We start from the raw sequence: 17,515 nt of genomic DNA on the forward strand, positions 1-17,515 counted from the left end.
TTACGCGGGGGGAGGCCGGCCCGAGGGGCCTGTGACGTGTCCAGCCCCCCAGCTCCTCTGGCTGAGGGAAAGGGGGATCCCAGGCAGGGGACGTGCAGCCAGGCGCTGCCCCCAAGGGGCTGGGCCGAGAGTCCCCGGCTCAGGCTCTGGGGGCCTTGGCGGCTGCAGCCAAAAGCACAGCTCAGCACACGCAGCCTGAACCCCCGTGACCGTGTGTGGCCGTGGTTGTTACTCCCAATGCACAGGTGTCCCTCACTCACAATGAGACATCAAGGTTTGTGGGACAGACCGATGTTCCGGAAGGGGGTCTGCAGCGAGGCCCAGGCTGCAAGTTCTGGCCAGAGGCAGCGGCCGAGAGCCTTCCCACCCAGGATGCCCGTGGGCGGCAAGGCCGGGGCGGGGCGGGGGTGGGGGCATGAGGCGGGGAGACTGTCGGTCAGTGAGATTCCTGTGGGTGTTGCCAGGGCTTCTCCCAAGAGGGCCGGGGGGCGTGGCAGGTGGCTGGATGGAGAGACACACGGGTAGGTAGGAGAGGAGGGGAAGGGCCTGGGGTCAAGGACAGGGCGTTGTGCAGCACTGGGCAAAATTCGAGTTAATCAAAGGGGATGCTATCTGGGTGGGCCTGACCCAATCAGGGCGACTTCCTCCTGACGGCCTCAGGAGCGAACTGCCAGGCTGCGGAGGGGCCACGTGGCAGGGTGCGGCGGGCGGCCTCTAGAAGCTGAGAGCAGTGGCCCTGCGTCAACAGCCAGCAAGAACCGGACACTGAACTCTGCCACCAACCAGAGGCTGGAAGAGGTCCCAGGCCTCAGACAAGATGGTAATCCTCACGGATACTTTGAGTACAGCCTGGTGAGACCCTGAGCAGGGGGCCCAGTGGGGACAGGCCGGACTCCCGACCCACAGAAGCCGTGAGATAATAAACGGGTGCCGCTTTCGGCCCCTCCGTTGGTGGTGACCTGTCACGCAGCGCCGCTGAGTAACACAGCAGGAGAGTGAGCCGGCAGGCAAAGCCCTGGGCAGAAGAAGGCCAGGGCTCCGAGGGGCCTCGGACGGCTGGCACGGCCGAAGGGCGGCCTTGGCCTTGGTCTGCTCTCTGGGGCTCAGGCCTGCGGGGCACAAGGCAGGGCCCAGGAGGGGCTGGCCACGCACACGTGTGCCCAGACTGGAGGCTGCCCACAGGGAGGCAGGGTCAGGTCGGGAAGACCTCCTCCCCTGAGCCCTGCTGGAAGCACTGAAGGCACAGCAACCACGCCTCACCCACATTGCGGGGGCACCTGCGGCCTCAGAACCGGCTGGGTCCCCACTGCGTGAGCATGGGCCGCACTGGGGTTCCCAGCGTGAACGACGAGAGCACGTTTCCGGCTCTCAAAGTGCCGGAGCTCCGGCATCTGCCCCAGAGTATCACGCACTTCCCGTGCCTTTATCCAAAATCCTGGCCATCCAGGGACACGGATGGGGGAGCCCGGGCCCCTGTCCCCGGGAACTCTTCCTGGCTGAGTCCTCAGCGGCCAGCGCTGCCCTCGCAAGTCACCCCGCCGGGCCCGCGGCGCCTGCCCTTCTGAGTTTAACTCACCGGGACTCCACCTCACTGACTACTTCCGCAGGGCTCGCCGCAGCAGGGCTGGGGGTATGTTTTCTCGCACAGCCCACCTGCGCAGGAAGGGGTGAGTCACCAGAAGGGCAGCAGTGATGTGTCAACTCCAGGTCAAACTCCTCACAGCCCTTCCGGACACCCACAGGCAGGTGGCTCTGTGATCCGGTGGCAGGTGGGACTCACTGTTCCTGAGCTCCGTCCCCACTTCCTCGGGGCGGCAGGCCCTCCTCGGCCCACCTGACCCCTCTGGGGGCTGGCTCGGCTCCCTGACAATGCCTGCTGCGGGGAGTGTACGTACTGGCCTGTGCCCTCCTTGCTCCCAGGCCTGTCCTGGGTGACCGCTGGGGTCTCAAGGCCCCGAGTGTCTGCAGGTGCTAACCCTGGTGTCTGTCCCCTGCATAGCTCACTGGGCACCTGGGGAGGGGCCGGCGGGGCTCCAGGGTGGCTCGGCCCCCAGACACAGCCCCCTCTACGGCCCAGGCTCCCACAACAGCGGTCACCGGAGAAAGGCACCAGGAGAGGTGGGAAGGGATGCAGGGAGGGGGCGGGCGTGGGCAGCCAGGGTGGCAGGAGGCGCTCAGACTCCGGGAAGATGGGCGGGGGAGACGGGGAAGGGATGGTCAGGGAGGAGAGCCCGCCAGCCTCAACCTCAACCAGCCCCATCCTCAACCGAGCCCCCCTTTCCTCCGTCTCAGCCCCCGTGCGTCGGCACAGCTGGCCAGAGCCCTGCCCCCTTCCGTTTCTTTGGAGGCTTTCGGGGTCCCAGTGTCCCCGTCAGGGATTGAACCCAGGCCCCTCGGCGGTGAAAGCGCCAAGTCCTAACCACTGGACCGGCAAGGAAGTTCCCCTGCCCCCGTTTTGTCCTGAGGGACACTGACAATCAGAAAAGCCCGGATGGCCCAAAGCCTAGGCCCAGAGCCAGCACGGGGTGCATATGGCCGCTGCCTGCTCGGGACCCCACGAGCGCTCACCATGGGGGGGCTCCATCCTGTCCATGCTCCTCTCAGACTGTGAGGGCCTCCAGGGCCGGGGGAGACCCTACAAGCTTCCCCCTGTCACGGCACCCCCCGGGGGCCCAGGAGTCACCTCCCACCTCGTGTCCTCTGGGCAGCCCTCCTTTCGAGCCCACAGGAGGCCGGGTGTCCCCCTCTCTCCTCTTGCAGGAGGTGGGGGCCTATTTTATAGGTGCTTGTCGTGGGTGAGCCGCCGGGGGTCTACAGGGACAGCCAGAACTGGAGGCCACCACACAGGGCAGGAGCTCCACCGAAGGGCCCCAACGTGGGCCTGGGGCGCCGGGTCCTTCCCTGGCACAGCAGCCGCAGGGGCTGGAAGCAGCTGCTCTCGGGCCCTCCTTGGCTCCACTGTTCTGGGTTCCAGGGGGAAGAGCTCTCTTAACCTCAGCCCTTGTCCCTGGTCTCAGCATCACGTCTAGCGTTTGTCACGCGTTCCTACAGGTCAGGCACCATCAGTCATCCTCACGACCCTGGCTTAGATGCTCACTGGCCCATTCCACAGACAAGAAAACTGAGGCCCAGAGGGTCAAATAGCTCTCCAAGCAAAGAAGAGGCGGGGGTGGGATCTGACCTCCGAGCCCCCGACGCCCTTTGCACCATCTCAGCCCTGTGGTGCAGTGGACCCTGGCCGCAGCGACCTCAGCGAGCTCAGCGGCCCCACCAGGAATCTGTGCTCTGGGACTCCTCCGAGGCCGAGGGGCCAAGTGCTCCCATAGGGGCCCTCCTCCTTCTCCTTTAACTTCCCGACTCGGCTTCCTCAGCTGCCCAGCATGGGAGGAGGGTGGTCCGAGGCCCCACAGGGCTGGCGGAGCCTCTGCTGGGACCTCACATGGCCTATCACCCCAGGTCACCAAGTGAGGGCACCGAGGCTCAGAGACATGGGGACTCGAACCCGGGACAGACTGGCTCCTCAGGCGAGGCCCCTCCCACTCTGCCTGTTCCCACCGGCCACTGAAGCAGCGGTTAAGGGCGTCCCGGGGGTCCCCGATGGTCTGTTTCCTGACAGGGCCGGGGGTGCTGCTCAGGGACCTGCAGGTCCGGCAGGAAGTAATCTGCTTGGTCGCCAAGGTAACGGAGCAGGGTGGAGACCCAAGGCCCCTAGACCACAGTGTGTGCCACGCCCAAGGACCAGTGTCCCCCGATACGAGGACTGTGCCTGCCTTGGCCTCAGCCTCTTGCCGGATGAGCCCCACGACCCGGCTAGGGTGGGTGGCCCCAGAGCCTGGGGCTGGGGTACGGGCACCCATTATCTCAGAGGACAGCGGCCAGAGGGAGTGGCGTGAGGGTCCGTGTGTGTGTGTGTGTGTGTGCGTGTGCGTGCGTGTGTGTGCGTGTGTGTGTGTGTGCGCGTGCGCCGAGTGCTTGCACGTGTTTACAGGGGCCTGAATCATGACTGCAGGGCGGGTGGCGAGTGAGAACTTTTGACTCTGCAGCTGCTGCTTCCTTGACCTGGGGCCTCGCCTGGGGAGCACTTGACCTGTTACCCGCCTGGAGGAGGGGCTACCCCCCTCCCCGCTGAGCCCCAGGCTTTCCCTGACGAGGGACCTGCTGGTGGGTGGGGATGGAGCCACAGGGGTGGGGGTGAGGCACTCAGGAGTCCCCACCTGCACCCCAGCATCACCAGGTCGCCCTCAGCAGCACAGCGTCTGCCGGGGCTGTGTTCTGGCCGGAAGGACAGGTCTTCTCGGCCGCCAGTCTGGTCTTTAAGACAACACCACCCAGTTCAGCTCTGCGGGGCTTCCTGCCTGCACCCTGGACTCCGTGGGCCCCTGCTCCAGGCCTCTGGACGCATCAGGCAGAGGCCCTTCTGCAAGGCAGCTAGGCAGTGGGCTCTGCAGCCAGCTGCCCAGCTGTCCAGCTGCGTCTCTGAGCCTCACCTTTCCCTCTGGGCTGCCTTGGGCTGCAGGAGGGCGAGGGCTGGGCTACACGCCAGGCCCCAGACCGGTATCTGCCCTCACGATGTCAGGCAGGGGTCAGGACGAGGCATTTGGAGGGGGCCTGGCTCCCCGCCCCCCAGCTGCCCCCAGCCAGGGCCAGCGTGGTTCTGGCCACCCCCACGTCTGCGAGCCTGCAGGACTTTTACTAAGAGGCGTGTCGCCAGCTGGTGGACTCGGCCCTCTTGTTGGCAGAGGTGAGAGGCCCCATCCTGGTTACCCCACGGCTGGTGAGAGGGGTGCCCCGCCCTCCCTGGCCCAGACCTGCTCAGCGTCAAGCATCCTCCCTGGAGGCGGGCGTCCCGCCCCACAGGAACGCAGAGCTGGTCTGCTCCTCACACTGGGTCATCGGGGTCTCCTGGGCCTACTGCCCTCCAGGGCGTGATCCGGGCAGCTGGGAGGAGGGGAGGTGGGGGCTTCTGGAACTACAGAGACAGGCCTCTTAGGAGACCGCATTCAGGGGCCCTCCCTCCCTGGAGCCTGGGGGCAGCTCCTGTCCCTCCCCAGAGTGGATGGAGGGTGAGTGTCTGACAATTTGCTTTCTGACTGTAATGTAAGCGCCTGACATTAGGCTTTGGCTGGGTGAGGCACCCGCTTCAAAGACATGCACCTCGACAGCTACACAACTAGGTCAAGAACCCAGCTGCCGCATCCCTGGAGGCTCCCTTTCAGAAAGCCCTGGGTGACCAGATAATGGACCTTGGAGTGACCCCACTTCTCCCTTTCACGGTTTAATTCCACTGTTATGTTTTAAATTCACCAATAACGAATCAAGTCCCCAAACCTTAGGCACCCCATCCTCAGCCCCAGTAAAGGCAGAGCCCTCGGTCTTCTCTCTCTCTCCCTCTCTCTCTCTCTCTCACCCCCCACCCCACCCCGCAGTGCAGGTAGCAGGGCTCAGGTGAACACCCCAGGCATCCTAGCCCAGAGCATCACTACTGACAGGCTGAGACCCAGCCGAGACAGTGGCGCCAGGACACTGATGTCCAGGAGGGGCGACCGGGACCGTGAGAGGTCAGGCCCCTTGGCCCCTGGGGAGATGCTGGCAGACAGGAAATGGTCCGAAGGGACAGGGTGGCACTACCTGGCCCCGCCCAGGCCCAGCATCTGCCTCGGTTTCCTCACCTGTAAAATGGGACCATAACAGGCCAATGTTTCTGCTCTGATGGTGTCCTGAGCAGAGGCAGGAGGCCTGCGCTGGGCAGACAGGTTCCTCAGGTCCACTCTGAGGGGCTCCTCAGAAGCAAGGACGTCACAGGGGGCTCGCTGCCCCCCAGACCCCCACCCGCCCCAGGTGAGACTGCCCGAGCAGGTGCCTTCTCCTCGCCCCATGCGGGCCAGCGGGCCCTGGGCCAGCCCAGCATCCGAGACGGACACTGACGTAGGACGTGGGGACCCTTCCTTGTCCCCCACCCCCTTGACCCAGGCTCATTCCCACGACTGGGGCCCCCACGGTCCCCACTGTTCACCAGATGCCTTGGACGGGTGTGTGTTGGGGTGAGGGCTCCGATCTGGAAGGGGGCTTTAGGGAGAGGGGGCCAGACTCTGAGCGCCCACCGCCTCCAGAGCTCCCAGCTCCGTCTCCCTCCTGCACCCTGGTCCTGGCCTGGGGCCCCGAGGCCGCTGTGCTGGGCTGTGGGGGCCAGCGGCCATCCAGGGAGCCGCCATCCGGGGAGCTGCAAGCGGAGACCCAGGTGCTTCCCTCATGCACTTAGCCAAGGTCCCACGACAAGTCCCCGTCTGAGGGAGCTGCACAGCAAGCCTGTGGGCAGGACGCAGCAGCCCCGGGTCCGGCAGAGGCTGGCCCAAGGTGACCAGAGGGGGAGCTGGGGACGGCAGGCGTCGCTGGGCCTCCCCGGGGCCAGGGATCCTTACACACCCTTCTTGTGTCTCTCCTGCCCCCCCATCTCCTGGCCCACCAGCGCCTGGCAGTGGGCGGCCAGGGAGAGAGACAGGAATATGGCCGCCACCCGGTCATCACAACCCTCCTGCAGCGTGGCAAGGCCTGAGACACCGCAGGGCTGGCGGCTGTCAGGGCCTCAGGTGCCCCTGCATCCCCCATGCAGCCTCCCTCCTCTGGAAACAGCAGCTCAAGCTTCCTTCAGGGTGCGCTTCCCCTTGAGTCAGTGCCCGTGGTGGGCAGAGCCCACACCACTCCGCTCCATCCTGACCCCGTTTCAGGGGACCCAGGCCATCAGGGGCACAGGGATGGCTCAGCGATAGGCGTTCAGAGATAGGCATGCTGGACTCTGGGCAAAGAGGGGTCCTTCCCCACAGGGAGGGAGATGCTGATGGAGCCTTTACCATGAGAGGAGACGCTGCCTAAGAACAAAGCCACCACGGGGGAAGCAGAGCACGAGACAGAGAGGCAGCTGTTTGAACACCTGGATCCAGCCATGCCTGAATTCATTCATACACTCAGATCCAGCCATGCCTGAAGGCCTTCCTACACCTGGATCCAGCCATGCCTGAAGGCCTTCCTACACCTGGACTGACAGTTACATGAGCTGATACATTTTCCACTTCGTCATCTGAAATGTGCTGACAAACCCAGAGAGGAAGCCGTACACCTGAGAGCCTGTTTCCTGGTTCCGCAGGTTCCCAGGACAGGGCAGTCCACATTTACTGCCCCTCCCCCGAGTCCTCCGCAGAGGGCAGCCCACTCACCATGACAGAAGCGGTCATGCCCTGCAGGTGGAAGACATCCATGCTGGCCTCCGCACCACCCGCCGCCTCATCATTCCCCTGGCCCGACTGGGGAAGGTCAAAGTAGGTGCTGTCCGGCTCCCTAGACAGAGGAGGGAGACAGAACAGGGAGCACAGCCATCAGCCCAGATGGCCCAGGCCCGGAGCTCAAGGCCAGCCCGCAGCTCCTGGGGGCCTCCCTCTCCCACCTCCACGGATTCCTTCAGCCCCTCGTCTCCTCTGCTCCTTCCCTGACCCTCAGACCCCGCGGCCTCCAGCCCCCTTACCCCACCAGCCTCTCCAGGGTTGGCATGAGTGCCAGGCTGGCGTGGCCACACACAGCCTTTGTCCCCTGGACCCAACCCCTCTGGAGGGCTGGGCAGAGGAAGAAGCCCAGACATCGGACCCTGCGTGCCCAGGAGAAAGCCCAGGGCAGCAGCTCCCCGCCCAGCCCCCGAGTCCATCCCAGCCCCCGAGTCCGGCGGGCTCAGAGGAGGTACTCACAGAGAGCTCCAGAGGTGCTGGAACGTGGCCCCCTCGTCGGTGGCGGTGGGCTGGGTGGACTGCGACATCCTCCCACTCCCGGCTGCGGGCAGCTCGCTCTGCCAGGAGGAAAGGACAAGAGTGCGGGTTGGGAGGGCATCCTCTGGGCTCCCCAGCCGGCATCCTCGGGCACGGGCGGGAGGCGGGGCCGACGATGACCACTCGGGGACGCCCTGGTGCGCTAAGCAGGCGCACGCCCTTCACCCAGCCCCTCACTGCCTCCTGCCCTTTCTGGGGGCGGGAACCGAGGCCCGGGGGTGGGCAGCCTGGCTTCAGACCCGTCTGGGGGCCTGGGCAGCAGGAGCTTCTCAAAGCCGCCACCCGTGAAATGGGGGTGACAGCAGCATCCCCCCATGGGGCTGCCGCAGGGCCCCTTGGGAGCACGAATTTCAAGTCTCTACTAGATAAGTCAGAAAGAGAAAGGCAAATGCCATATGAAGTCCCTTACACGTGAACTCTAAAAAAACGACACGGGCTTCCCTGGCGGCGCAGTGGTTGAGAGTCCGCCTGCCAATGCGGGGGACACGGGTTCGTGCCCCGGTCCGGGAAGATCCCACGTGCCGCGGAGCGGCTGGGCCCGTGAGCCGTGGCCGCTGAGCCTGCGTGTCCGGAGCCTGTGCTCCGCAACGGGAGAGGCCGCAGTGGTGAGAGGCCCGCGCACCGCAAAAAATAAATAAATAAATAATAAATAAATAAAAAAACGACACAAGTGAACTTATGTTCAGAACCAAAACAAACTCACATAGAGAACAGACTTGCGGTTGCCAAGGGCGAGGGGGGTGGGGGAGGGATGGAGTGGGAGTTTGGGGTCAGCAGATACAGACTATTATATATAGAACAGGTAAACAACAGGGTCCTACTGTACAGCACAGGGAATTATACTCAATATCCTGCGATAAACTGTAATGGAAAAGAATATGAAAAAGAATGCATATGTGTGTATAACTGAGTCACTTTGCTGTACAGCAGAAATTAACACTATGTAGATCCACTATACTGCAATAAAAAATAAATTAAAAAAATAAAAACAAACAAAAAAAATAAAGTCTCTGCTGTGCCTGGGTCATAATCACACTGGAACACAAGTGGTCATTATTATTATGAACTGCATCTCTAGGTTTGGTCTGGGGGGTGGCTCAAGCCAGGTTTGGGGGCTCCCGAGGCCCCAGTGGCTGGCGACAGCTTAGATCTCGGGTGCCCCATGGGAAGGGCATGTGCAGAGCCCACCGGAGGCTGGAGCCAAGGCCCCGGTACGAGCCTGGCTGGGCCCGATTACTGCAGGCTGGGCGGCCTTTCACCTCTGATGTGGGATCCTTGCGTGCGGCCTGGACTCAAAAGCAGTGTTGACCCCACGAGGCAGCCGCCGAGGCCGAGGCCGAGAAGCTTCTCTGTCACTGGAGGGGGTCACTGCACGAATGGCCCCCCTTCAAGGAGATGCTCAGGGCTTGGGGGCACCCCGACTCTGTGCCTGCTGGCCTTTGTCCCCACTGCCACCCCTCCTGAGGGCCTCCATGCCCACCCGAAGCAGTCACCCAGGAGGAGCTGGCGGCGACCCCACGGGGCACATCTCGAACCCTTGTCCTACGGTAGGGGGGAGGGGCAGGGAAACCAGAGCCCACCCTGCCCACTGCCCCCACCCAGGCCAAGGCGACGTCTCCCCTGGGCCAGCCTCCAGGCTCTTGGCAAGGGGCCACGGGAATCAGCTTGGCCACCGCCTGGCAGGGCCCAAGCGGGCAGGCCCGGACCTGCCCACGGCCGTCGGGGGAGGGAGGGCACAGCCTGCAATCTGTCACTTTGTCTGCCCCCAGGCGGTGGGCCCTGAGAGAGGCCGGTGGCCTGCTCCCGGGGCTGCCACGTGCCAGGCCACCATCCCTGAAGCAGTGGCACGAGCTGGGAGGGGCCGGGCGGGGCCGAGCGAGGATGGCCAGGACAAGGAGCTTGGAAAGTGCTGGCCACAAACCAACTCTCCAGCAGGCTCGGAGACCACTCCACCCACTCTCCGGAGACCAGGGCTCAGAGAGGTTAGGTGACATGCCGAGGTCACACAGCATGGCTGTGAGTGCGGGGACAACCAAGTGCTTTTCTCAGAACTGCAAATCAACTTAGTCAGGCCTCCTCCCCCCTTCACCTCAAACCCTCAGCACACAGTCCACAGGGTTTTAACAAGGGGCTGCTCAGCGCTCACTTGCATGCCTCCTGTGCTGGGGAGATCACTCCCATCCTGGGCTGAGCTATCCAAAACCCAGCAGAGCTGAGTCAGGCGTGGAGCTGGCCACGTGGTAACGCAGAACAGGGTGGACTTGGTAGGAAGCAGAACACGCCGGCCGGAGCAGGCGTGGAGCAGGCCACCGCGCCGAAGCTGGGTGGAAACCCACCCTCACCCACCCTCCATGGCTGGTCCTTTTTGGATGAGCAGAGGTTAGAGTGGCCTCTTGGCGTGGGCAGGGTGTACCAACACGAGGCTCAACTTTGGTCCCACCCCCTTCGTTTTGCTAATGGACCATCTAAGCCCAGAGACAGACAACACCTTAACTAACATCACACAGCAAGTGGACGGCAAGATCCTGTCCCTGGTCACGGCCGCACCATTCACAACAGTGGAAAGGTGGGAACGTCCCAAAGGTGCATCAAGGGACGAACAAGTAAACAAATCCTGGTCGGTCCACACGCCGGAGTATTACTCCATCATAAAAACGAACGATCACTCACGCCGGCTACGTCACTATGAACCTCAGAACATCATGCTGAGTGAAAGAGGCCACGTGCTCTACGAGTCCGTTTATGAGATGTCCGGAACAGGTGGGTCCACGGAGGCGGAGGGCGGACTGGCGGTTGCAGGGGCTGGGGGCGGGGCATGGGGCGAGGCTGCTGGAGTAAGATAGGGGCGATGGTTGCACAACACTGTGAGCGAGCTCAACGCCCCTGGAGGGTTTGCTGTAAAGGGGTTGGCTTTATGTTATGTGAATTTCACCTCGGTCAAGCCGCGTGGAAGTTAAAGACAGTTGCTCCCTGAAAGCCCAGCCCCGGGTCTCAGCAGCTCCTGCAGCCCAACACCCAGGGAGGCAAGTCAGCACTGGGAATCCCCCCAAGGCCCCCCACTTCCCCGGCTCCCACACCTCCCTCCCCACAGAGCAGCCGGGAGCGGGGACAGAGGGCCCCCACGCTGGGGGACACAAGCAGCATTTTTACCCCACCCTCTGCCTCGCCCCAAGCTGCCGGGGTCAGAGGCGCCTGAACCACACAGGCCGGCTCTGGCTCGGGGACAGACCTGCAGGTGCCTGGCCCTCTGGGGAAGCGGCGGGGGGGCGGGGGCGGGGGTCCTACACCCACCCCACCAGCCCTCACCAGCAGGACTGCAGACGGAGACTGCTCAGCCTTACTGATGCAAGGGGTGGTCCAGGGGCACCAGACTCCACTGCCTTCAGCAGATCCTGCTGCTTTTGCCTCCGGTACACCCTCAGGCCGAGGACTCCGTGTCTGCTTTTAGCCAACACCCCGGGGACTCACAGTGACTCTGGGACAGAACCCCCCCCGCCGCCCGCGGGGGGGCGAGAGCATCACACAGGTTCACCTCACCCACTGGGGGGGCCCCTTTGGCTGTCCACCCGAGGATGGCACCAGCCTCTGACGGTGACTTCCACGCAGGTTCTCCATCGGCAAAATGGGTCCAGAAACCTGCCCTGCCTTACTAAGAGGACCCGGGGGACTTGACCCAGGAAGCCAGGCAGCGTCCATACCTCCAACTTCCCTGGAAAACTCTGAAGAGCAGGCTGCGCTGGGCTACGAGTGTCAGAGCCGCAGACCTGGTCCCTGCAGGCGCCAGGGAGCATAGCCACCTGGACCGGAGCTGGGCGTGAAGAAGAGGCGTAGCTGATGTCCGGCCTCAGGCTGCACCCCCCAACTGGAACCCCCCGCCCAGAGCTCCATGGGCCCAGCCCTCTCTCCCCTAGAGCAGGGACAGTATATTCCCTTTACTCACTAGCAGCATTTCGGCCAAGGTGGCCAAAGTTTGCAGAGGTGAGAAAAAGAAAGCAATTCTAAAATCACTTCCTGCAAATTAAATCCAGTTTCCGACATGCACTTCAAATTTGGAAATGTGCTCACAACGGAAACTGCTTTTGCAAAGGATGCGAATCGTTTAAAAACTCGCGTGTGTGGGGGGGAGAGGCCGACTTTCGATGACACCTCTTCAGGTGGCACTAATGATGCCGTGAAATGTGCACGTGCACGGCGGGCAGCTTTGCTTTTCCACGAAGATGAAGTTGCTCTGGGAAAAAAAAATGCATCCTGTTGCACCGAGAGGGGTCCAGTCCTGGTCAGGGCCGGTCTCCCAGGGAGACGTGGGTGTGAGAAGGTGGGGTCCGGTGCTGGTCGGGGCTGGACTCAAGGAATCCCCGAGCCCCGGCCCCCTGGGAACTGCTGAGTCAGAGGCAGCCCGAGAAGGGCAACGTGGGGCCCCTTCTCACAGCAGCTGGGCCGGGGCTCAGGCACCTCCGACCTTCCCCAGCTCCCCGTAGGCTGGGGCCACCGAAACCAGTTCACCTCAAGGAATTTCCAGCAAAAATTTGTGACCCTGGAGAGGCGGGGCAGGGGCTGTGTGGCCCAGAGCCCTCAACTCAAGCTGGAGTGGAGACACAGCCCCACACCCAACTGACTTTGGGTGGCTCGGGGACGCCCCGAGGTCTCTGAGAGCTGCCCGGGGAGGGGATGCAGCGCACCACGGCAGAGAAGGTTCCAGCCCAGAGGTCCGGTGCCGCAGGGGAGAGCGGGCCAGCTGCTGCCAGGGCCCCAGGCCCTCCCACCGCCCTGTCGGGCAGGAACTGCCACCCCGGAGCAGGCGCTCAGAGGCCCAAGCTACCAAGGGTCCCGGCTGGGACTCGAGCCGCAGCCCAGACAGCTGGAGGCCTTTTCCCACAAGCGAGCGCGGCCCTTCTGCCCCAGGCTGGTGGGAGATGGAGGCCCCGGGGGGCAGCAGCTGTTCCTTGGACGCCTCTGCTCGACCCTCTGACCTCGTCCTCCACGAATCCCGGCGAGAGCTACAGCCTGCCGTGGGCTCCTGGCCCTGTTCCCACAGGTCCCCTTCTGCCCCCGGCCCTGTCCGCACGCACCCGAGCCGGGGCGGCCTCCACGCTCGGCCTCGGTCCGCCGTCCACTCCCCACCCCATCCTTGTCCTGCCAGGCCAGGCTTCCTCCAGGAAGCCACTGTCCTCCCCGACTCCAGGTCAGGATGCCCCTTACCCTGCCCCCCCATCACCTGGCAGGCGGCAGCGCACAGACAGCCCTTCAGTTACGTGGACCCCACGGGCAGCCTCATTGGTCGGGCAGGATTTTGAGGCCTCTGGTTTCCCTGTCCCCTGGGCCCACCCCTGCCCAGGGCCCCAAAACCACCTCCCGTAAGCTAGGGTCCTTGTGACCCTCCCAGAAGGGACACCCCAACCGCAGAGGGGGGCCCCCACCACCTGCAAGAGCCCTGGTCCAGAGTGTGGACGCTTGGCCTGCGTGCAGAGGACACCTTGAGGCACACGCCCCTCCTCCACGGCCGTCGGGCTGCCAGCTCTGGGGGAGGGCATGCGGCCCTACGCAGTTTAGTGGGGAAAGACCCAAAGAACTCCACCCTGCCACCCACCCCAGAACAACCCATCCTGATTGTCCTCAGTCACCTGCTGGCTATTCCGGTGGGTCCGTCCCCGGTTATTCCAGTAAAAGAAGGCGGATTGACATCTAAGGGGCAGATAAACCCACACCATCTCAGGAGGGACCCCAGGGGCCTTCCTGGGCCCCATCCCATACCCTGTGGCCTTGTCTTGAGGGGACAGCAGAACGTCCCAGCGTCCAGAAGTCCCCCTACCTGGGCAGAGGGGTCAGGCGGCCATCACACAAGGACACAGGAGGCAGGAGGCCCTGCCGTGACATGGCGCTGTCCCCGGGCGGCGGCCCAGCTGAATTCCAGCAGGACACCCGGCGCCCAGCCTCCTGGGCCCTTGGAGCTGAGGGGCCTCTGTGACCCCGGCCAACCCCGGGAACGGGAGGCCCTCGGCCGGTGGGGCCGGGGCAGGAGTCCCACCTGGAATGGTGGCCAGGAGCGTGTCACCCTCAGGGAGCAAAGGGCAGTGGCCATCTTCACCTGCCCCTCCCGCCCGCGCCCAGCCACGTGGCCACGGAAGCCTGCGCAGCCTCTGTCCTCGCTGGCCCTGAAGGGGGTTGGGTGGGGTTAGGACGGGACCCTCGGCCAGGGTGGCACCTGGGCCTCCTGCGGAGAGACTGGGCCCGCGGGGCCTGGGAGGAGGGCATGGCTGAGGCCTCCGTCACCCTGGGGGGGCTCCGTGCTCCCCCTCTGCCCGCTCGGGGGAAGCCCGGCACTGATGGTGAGAGCCAAATTTAGCCTCCCCACCCTGGGGCAGGGTGCGCTTGTGAAATATGAAAACAGCTGGAGGTGCCCGATTAAGCCGCCCTCTCTGCCTCCTGGGCTGGGGCCCGTGGGGAGGCGGGGGACGCAGAGCCTGGGAGCGGCCCCAGGAATCCCCCAGCCCCGCTGCCTCTTACCCGGCCGCCAGCCTCGGTCCCGGTCCCGCAGCCAGGCCAGGGGCGGGCACGGACTCCCTCCGGCACCTGGGCCAGGCCTGGAGCACCGTGGGGTTGCCCGGCAGTTTCTGTTTGAATCTGACGGTTGGCCTAGCACCCACGTGAGGCAGGGAGCTGGGTGGCGGCCCTCTGACCACGTGGGTCTCACGTACTTCTGGAAGGAAATGGCTGACCAAATCCCCCAGGGCTGCCAGCCTCCAGGGTCACCCAGACCTCTGCTGGGAGAGGCTCTCGGCCGAGCTAAGGGTTGGGGACCCAGTGTCACATGCCCCCACCCCCCCACGCCCCACCCCTGCCACAACCAGCTTCCTGGTGGAGGAACTCATGCGGCCAAACCAAACAAAGAAACGCTGGAGCGTGGCTGACCCCCACCACGGCCCAGCAGGGCAGTGCACCACGCAGCTCACTTCACTGACCGACGTGGAAACGTGCACAGAGAGGTTAGGTCACCCACCCAAGGGCACACAGCTGGTCAGAGCAGGGAGTCCAACCCACCAGCTAGCTCTAACGTCCTTGTTCTTGACCTTGCCCTCTACCTGGCCTCTCTAGGAGGTGAGCAAAGGAGGCCCAACCCCTCTCCAGCCTGCATTCTCACCCACACACTGCTGGGAAGTCCCCGGTCCACCCCTCCTTCTTCACCCACACACTGAGGCCCTACCCACATCCGGGCCTCCCCCCCCCCCCCCGGCCTCTGCTGACATGCCCATGGCTTTCCTCCCATCCCGGCCTCCACCCCCAACATGTGCGGGTCAGACCTGGACACAGGGTTCCTGTCCCTTGGTTTTCTGCTCTGCAGCTCCGCCCTGCCTGCCACACTCCCGGCCAACCCCCCTCTCCCCCTCCATCCACACAGCCCACCTCTGCCACTCTGGTCTGTAGCTGTGTGACCCCTGGACCAGCGTCTTGCGCATTCTGAGCCTGTTTCCTGCGATGTGTGGGAAAAGCCAAAGCACTCAGCAGGGCGCTGATACAGGCGCAGACTAGAAGCTCGAGATACGGGAGTGAGCTGCAACTGACCAGTGGTTACTGAGAATCAGGGTAGCAGCCGAGGAGGAAGAATAAACCTGCCCCGGTCCCAGGGGCAGCAGAGGGCAGAGGCCAGGTCTGTCCCTGGTTCAGCTGCAGGGACCTCCCCATCAGTGGTCTCTCTAAGACCAAGGCCCCTACAGAAGAACGAGTGGGACCCAGCACTCCATGGCAGCAGAGACCCAGGGGTAAGAGACAACCCACCCGCTAGAGGCAAAGTAATGGATTCCTGCTGGGGCCGGTAGCTGGTACAGCACCCCTGAGCTTGGCGATGCCGCGATCCCACCTGTGCCACAACGTGGGGAGGCTTCCACAGCAGCGCCCAGCCACCCGTTGGGGGGCGGGGGCTGGCTGGAGAAGTGGGAGCAGAAGTGAGGGCGTCGGTGAGGAAGGTCCAGACCAGCCTGGGGCACAGGAAGGGGACCCAGGAAGCGGGCAGCTGCAGGGCTGGGAGCCTCACGAGGCTGGAGAGGAAGAGACGCTTGACGGTGGAGCAGGTGTCTGAGCTTTCGGCCACGGCGCGTCCCAAGTGAGAGCCAAGGGTGGCCAGGATTGGACAGAGGAGTGGCTGGCCACATCCTGGACCCCTCCGGCGCACTGTCCACCTCCAACCCCGCCTCCACAGGGATCTGGAATCTGGCACTCCCACCCACAAGGCCACCTGAGTCCCAGATCCCCTCAGCACCCCACCCCCGCCCCCGTAAGCGCAGCAGCCTCTCAGCCAGGCTCCCCGCTTCTGCCTCAGCGGATGGCCCAACAGTGGCCACATGTAGGTGAGGTCATACGCCCCACCCCTGTACCCCCCCACCAGGTGGAAGAAGTCAACTACACGATGACAGACTGTAGCTATGACGTAAGGTGTCATAATTCTGAGAACCGGCCTCAGGGAACTCCCCGGCGGTCCGGTGGTTAAGACTCCGCGATTCCACTACGGGGGGCACAGGTTCGATCCCCGTTTGGGGAGCTAAGATCCCGCATGCCGTGCAGTGCGGCCAAGACAAAAACGCCAACAAACAGAACTGGCCTCCAAGAAATGGGAACGAACTGACCCTGGAACTAAAGACTAAGTGTACTTAAAACAATCAGGATGACGCCGCTCAGACCACCGCGTGACCAATTTCAAGGTGACCGTCAGAGCTGACTGCCGCTTCTGCATGGAGCCCCTCCCTCCGTCTACAAAAGCTCTCGCCCCCTGGTTGTCAGTTGGGGCCGGTGGGTGGGAGTCAGCCCTTGGGGGATTCGGAGGACACGGAGCCCTTGCTCCGAGATAAAGCAACCTTTCCTTTCCATCAACCTGGACTCCTTTTGGCTTTTGAGCGGCGAGCAGCCAGACCCCACTTTCGGTAACACTCTCACCCACCCGGCTGCCAGGCGCCCCTGCTGCTTCCGTCTGTCTCCTCCAAGGCTCCCCTCCTCCCCTCTTGAGGGTCCCACCTCTACACGCCAGCGTGCCACGCTCTGTCCTCCAGAATCTTCTCTTCCCAGGACAAGCGTTTGTGCTCCTTCAACCACGCCCTGCACGGTCATTCCCAAACCATCGGCCCCGCCTGGCCACCCTCCTCCAGACTCCTCCACAGTCCCTGAAGGGAACTCACTCGGCCGTGTCCCAACCCTGCGTAGACTCCTTGCCTCCTACCCTGGAGTCCTCACTATGGGCCCAGGACACACTAATTTCCTGAACTCTCTACCCATCCCCACTCAGCTCCCCGCCCCCGCCCCAGCCATCGGGGCCGTGATTTTTTTTTCGAGAGCTCCATCTGACTCATGAATTCCGTTCCTCTCTGGGTCTGAAGTCAGCTGACCTCTGACATGACTTCATCCAAGTTGCCACGGCATTGGTCCATCCGTCGCTCACTCACTCCAGGAACATCTGTCCCAGAGAGCCACCTCTGTGCCGCCTGCCTCCCTATCTCCCACGCACCCCCATCCCATCCCCTGGGCCTGGGGCTCTTTCCCATAACGACAGCCAGCATCTACCGCGTGCTCACACAGTGCCAACCCCAGCCTGGTGTCCTCTATACTCCTTGATTTGTCTTCAAAGTAGCCCCGAGACAAAGGCACTGCTGCGTCCCACGTTCCAGATGTTCTTACAGAAGCGCAGAGGGGACTGCTTGCCCCAGGCCCCTCAGCTCAGA

The 17,515-nt window shown here is 63.7% G+C and overlaps 1 protein-coding gene across 9 annotated transcripts in view; it reads right to left on the reverse strand.

Annotated features, from left to right (window-relative positions):
- TP73 (tumor protein p73) overlaps positions 1-17,515 on the reverse strand; it is a 68,186-nt gene that overhangs the window by 38,192 nt on the left and 12,479 nt on the right. For 5 of the 9 annotated variants that reach the window (XM_067022528.1, XM_067022433.1, XM_067022383.1 and 2 more), the window contains exons 2-3: positions 7,734-7,831; positions 7,212-7,332 (exon numbers count right to left, since the gene is read on the reverse strand). In XM_067022528.1, coding sequence (XP_066878629.1) covers positions 7,212-7,332; positions 7,734-7,801 — 189 coding nt within the window. In that variant the 5' untranslated portion in view covers positions 7,802-7,831. Of the gene's footprint in view, positions 1-7,211; positions 7,333-7,733; positions 7,832-14,315; positions 14,572-17,515 lie in introns of those variants that run through there. The other 4 variants (XM_067022315.1, XM_067022295.1, XM_067022481.1 and 1 more) reach the window with 1 other exon arrangement.

This window comes from Kogia breviceps, chromosome 1 (genome assembly GCF_026419965.1).
Source record: "Kogia breviceps isolate mKogBre1 chromosome 1, mKogBre1 haplotype 1, whole genome shotgun sequence".
In the NCBI taxonomy this organism is placed as follows: Eukaryota; Metazoa; Chordata; class Mammalia; order Artiodactyla; family Physeteridae; genus Kogia; species Kogia breviceps.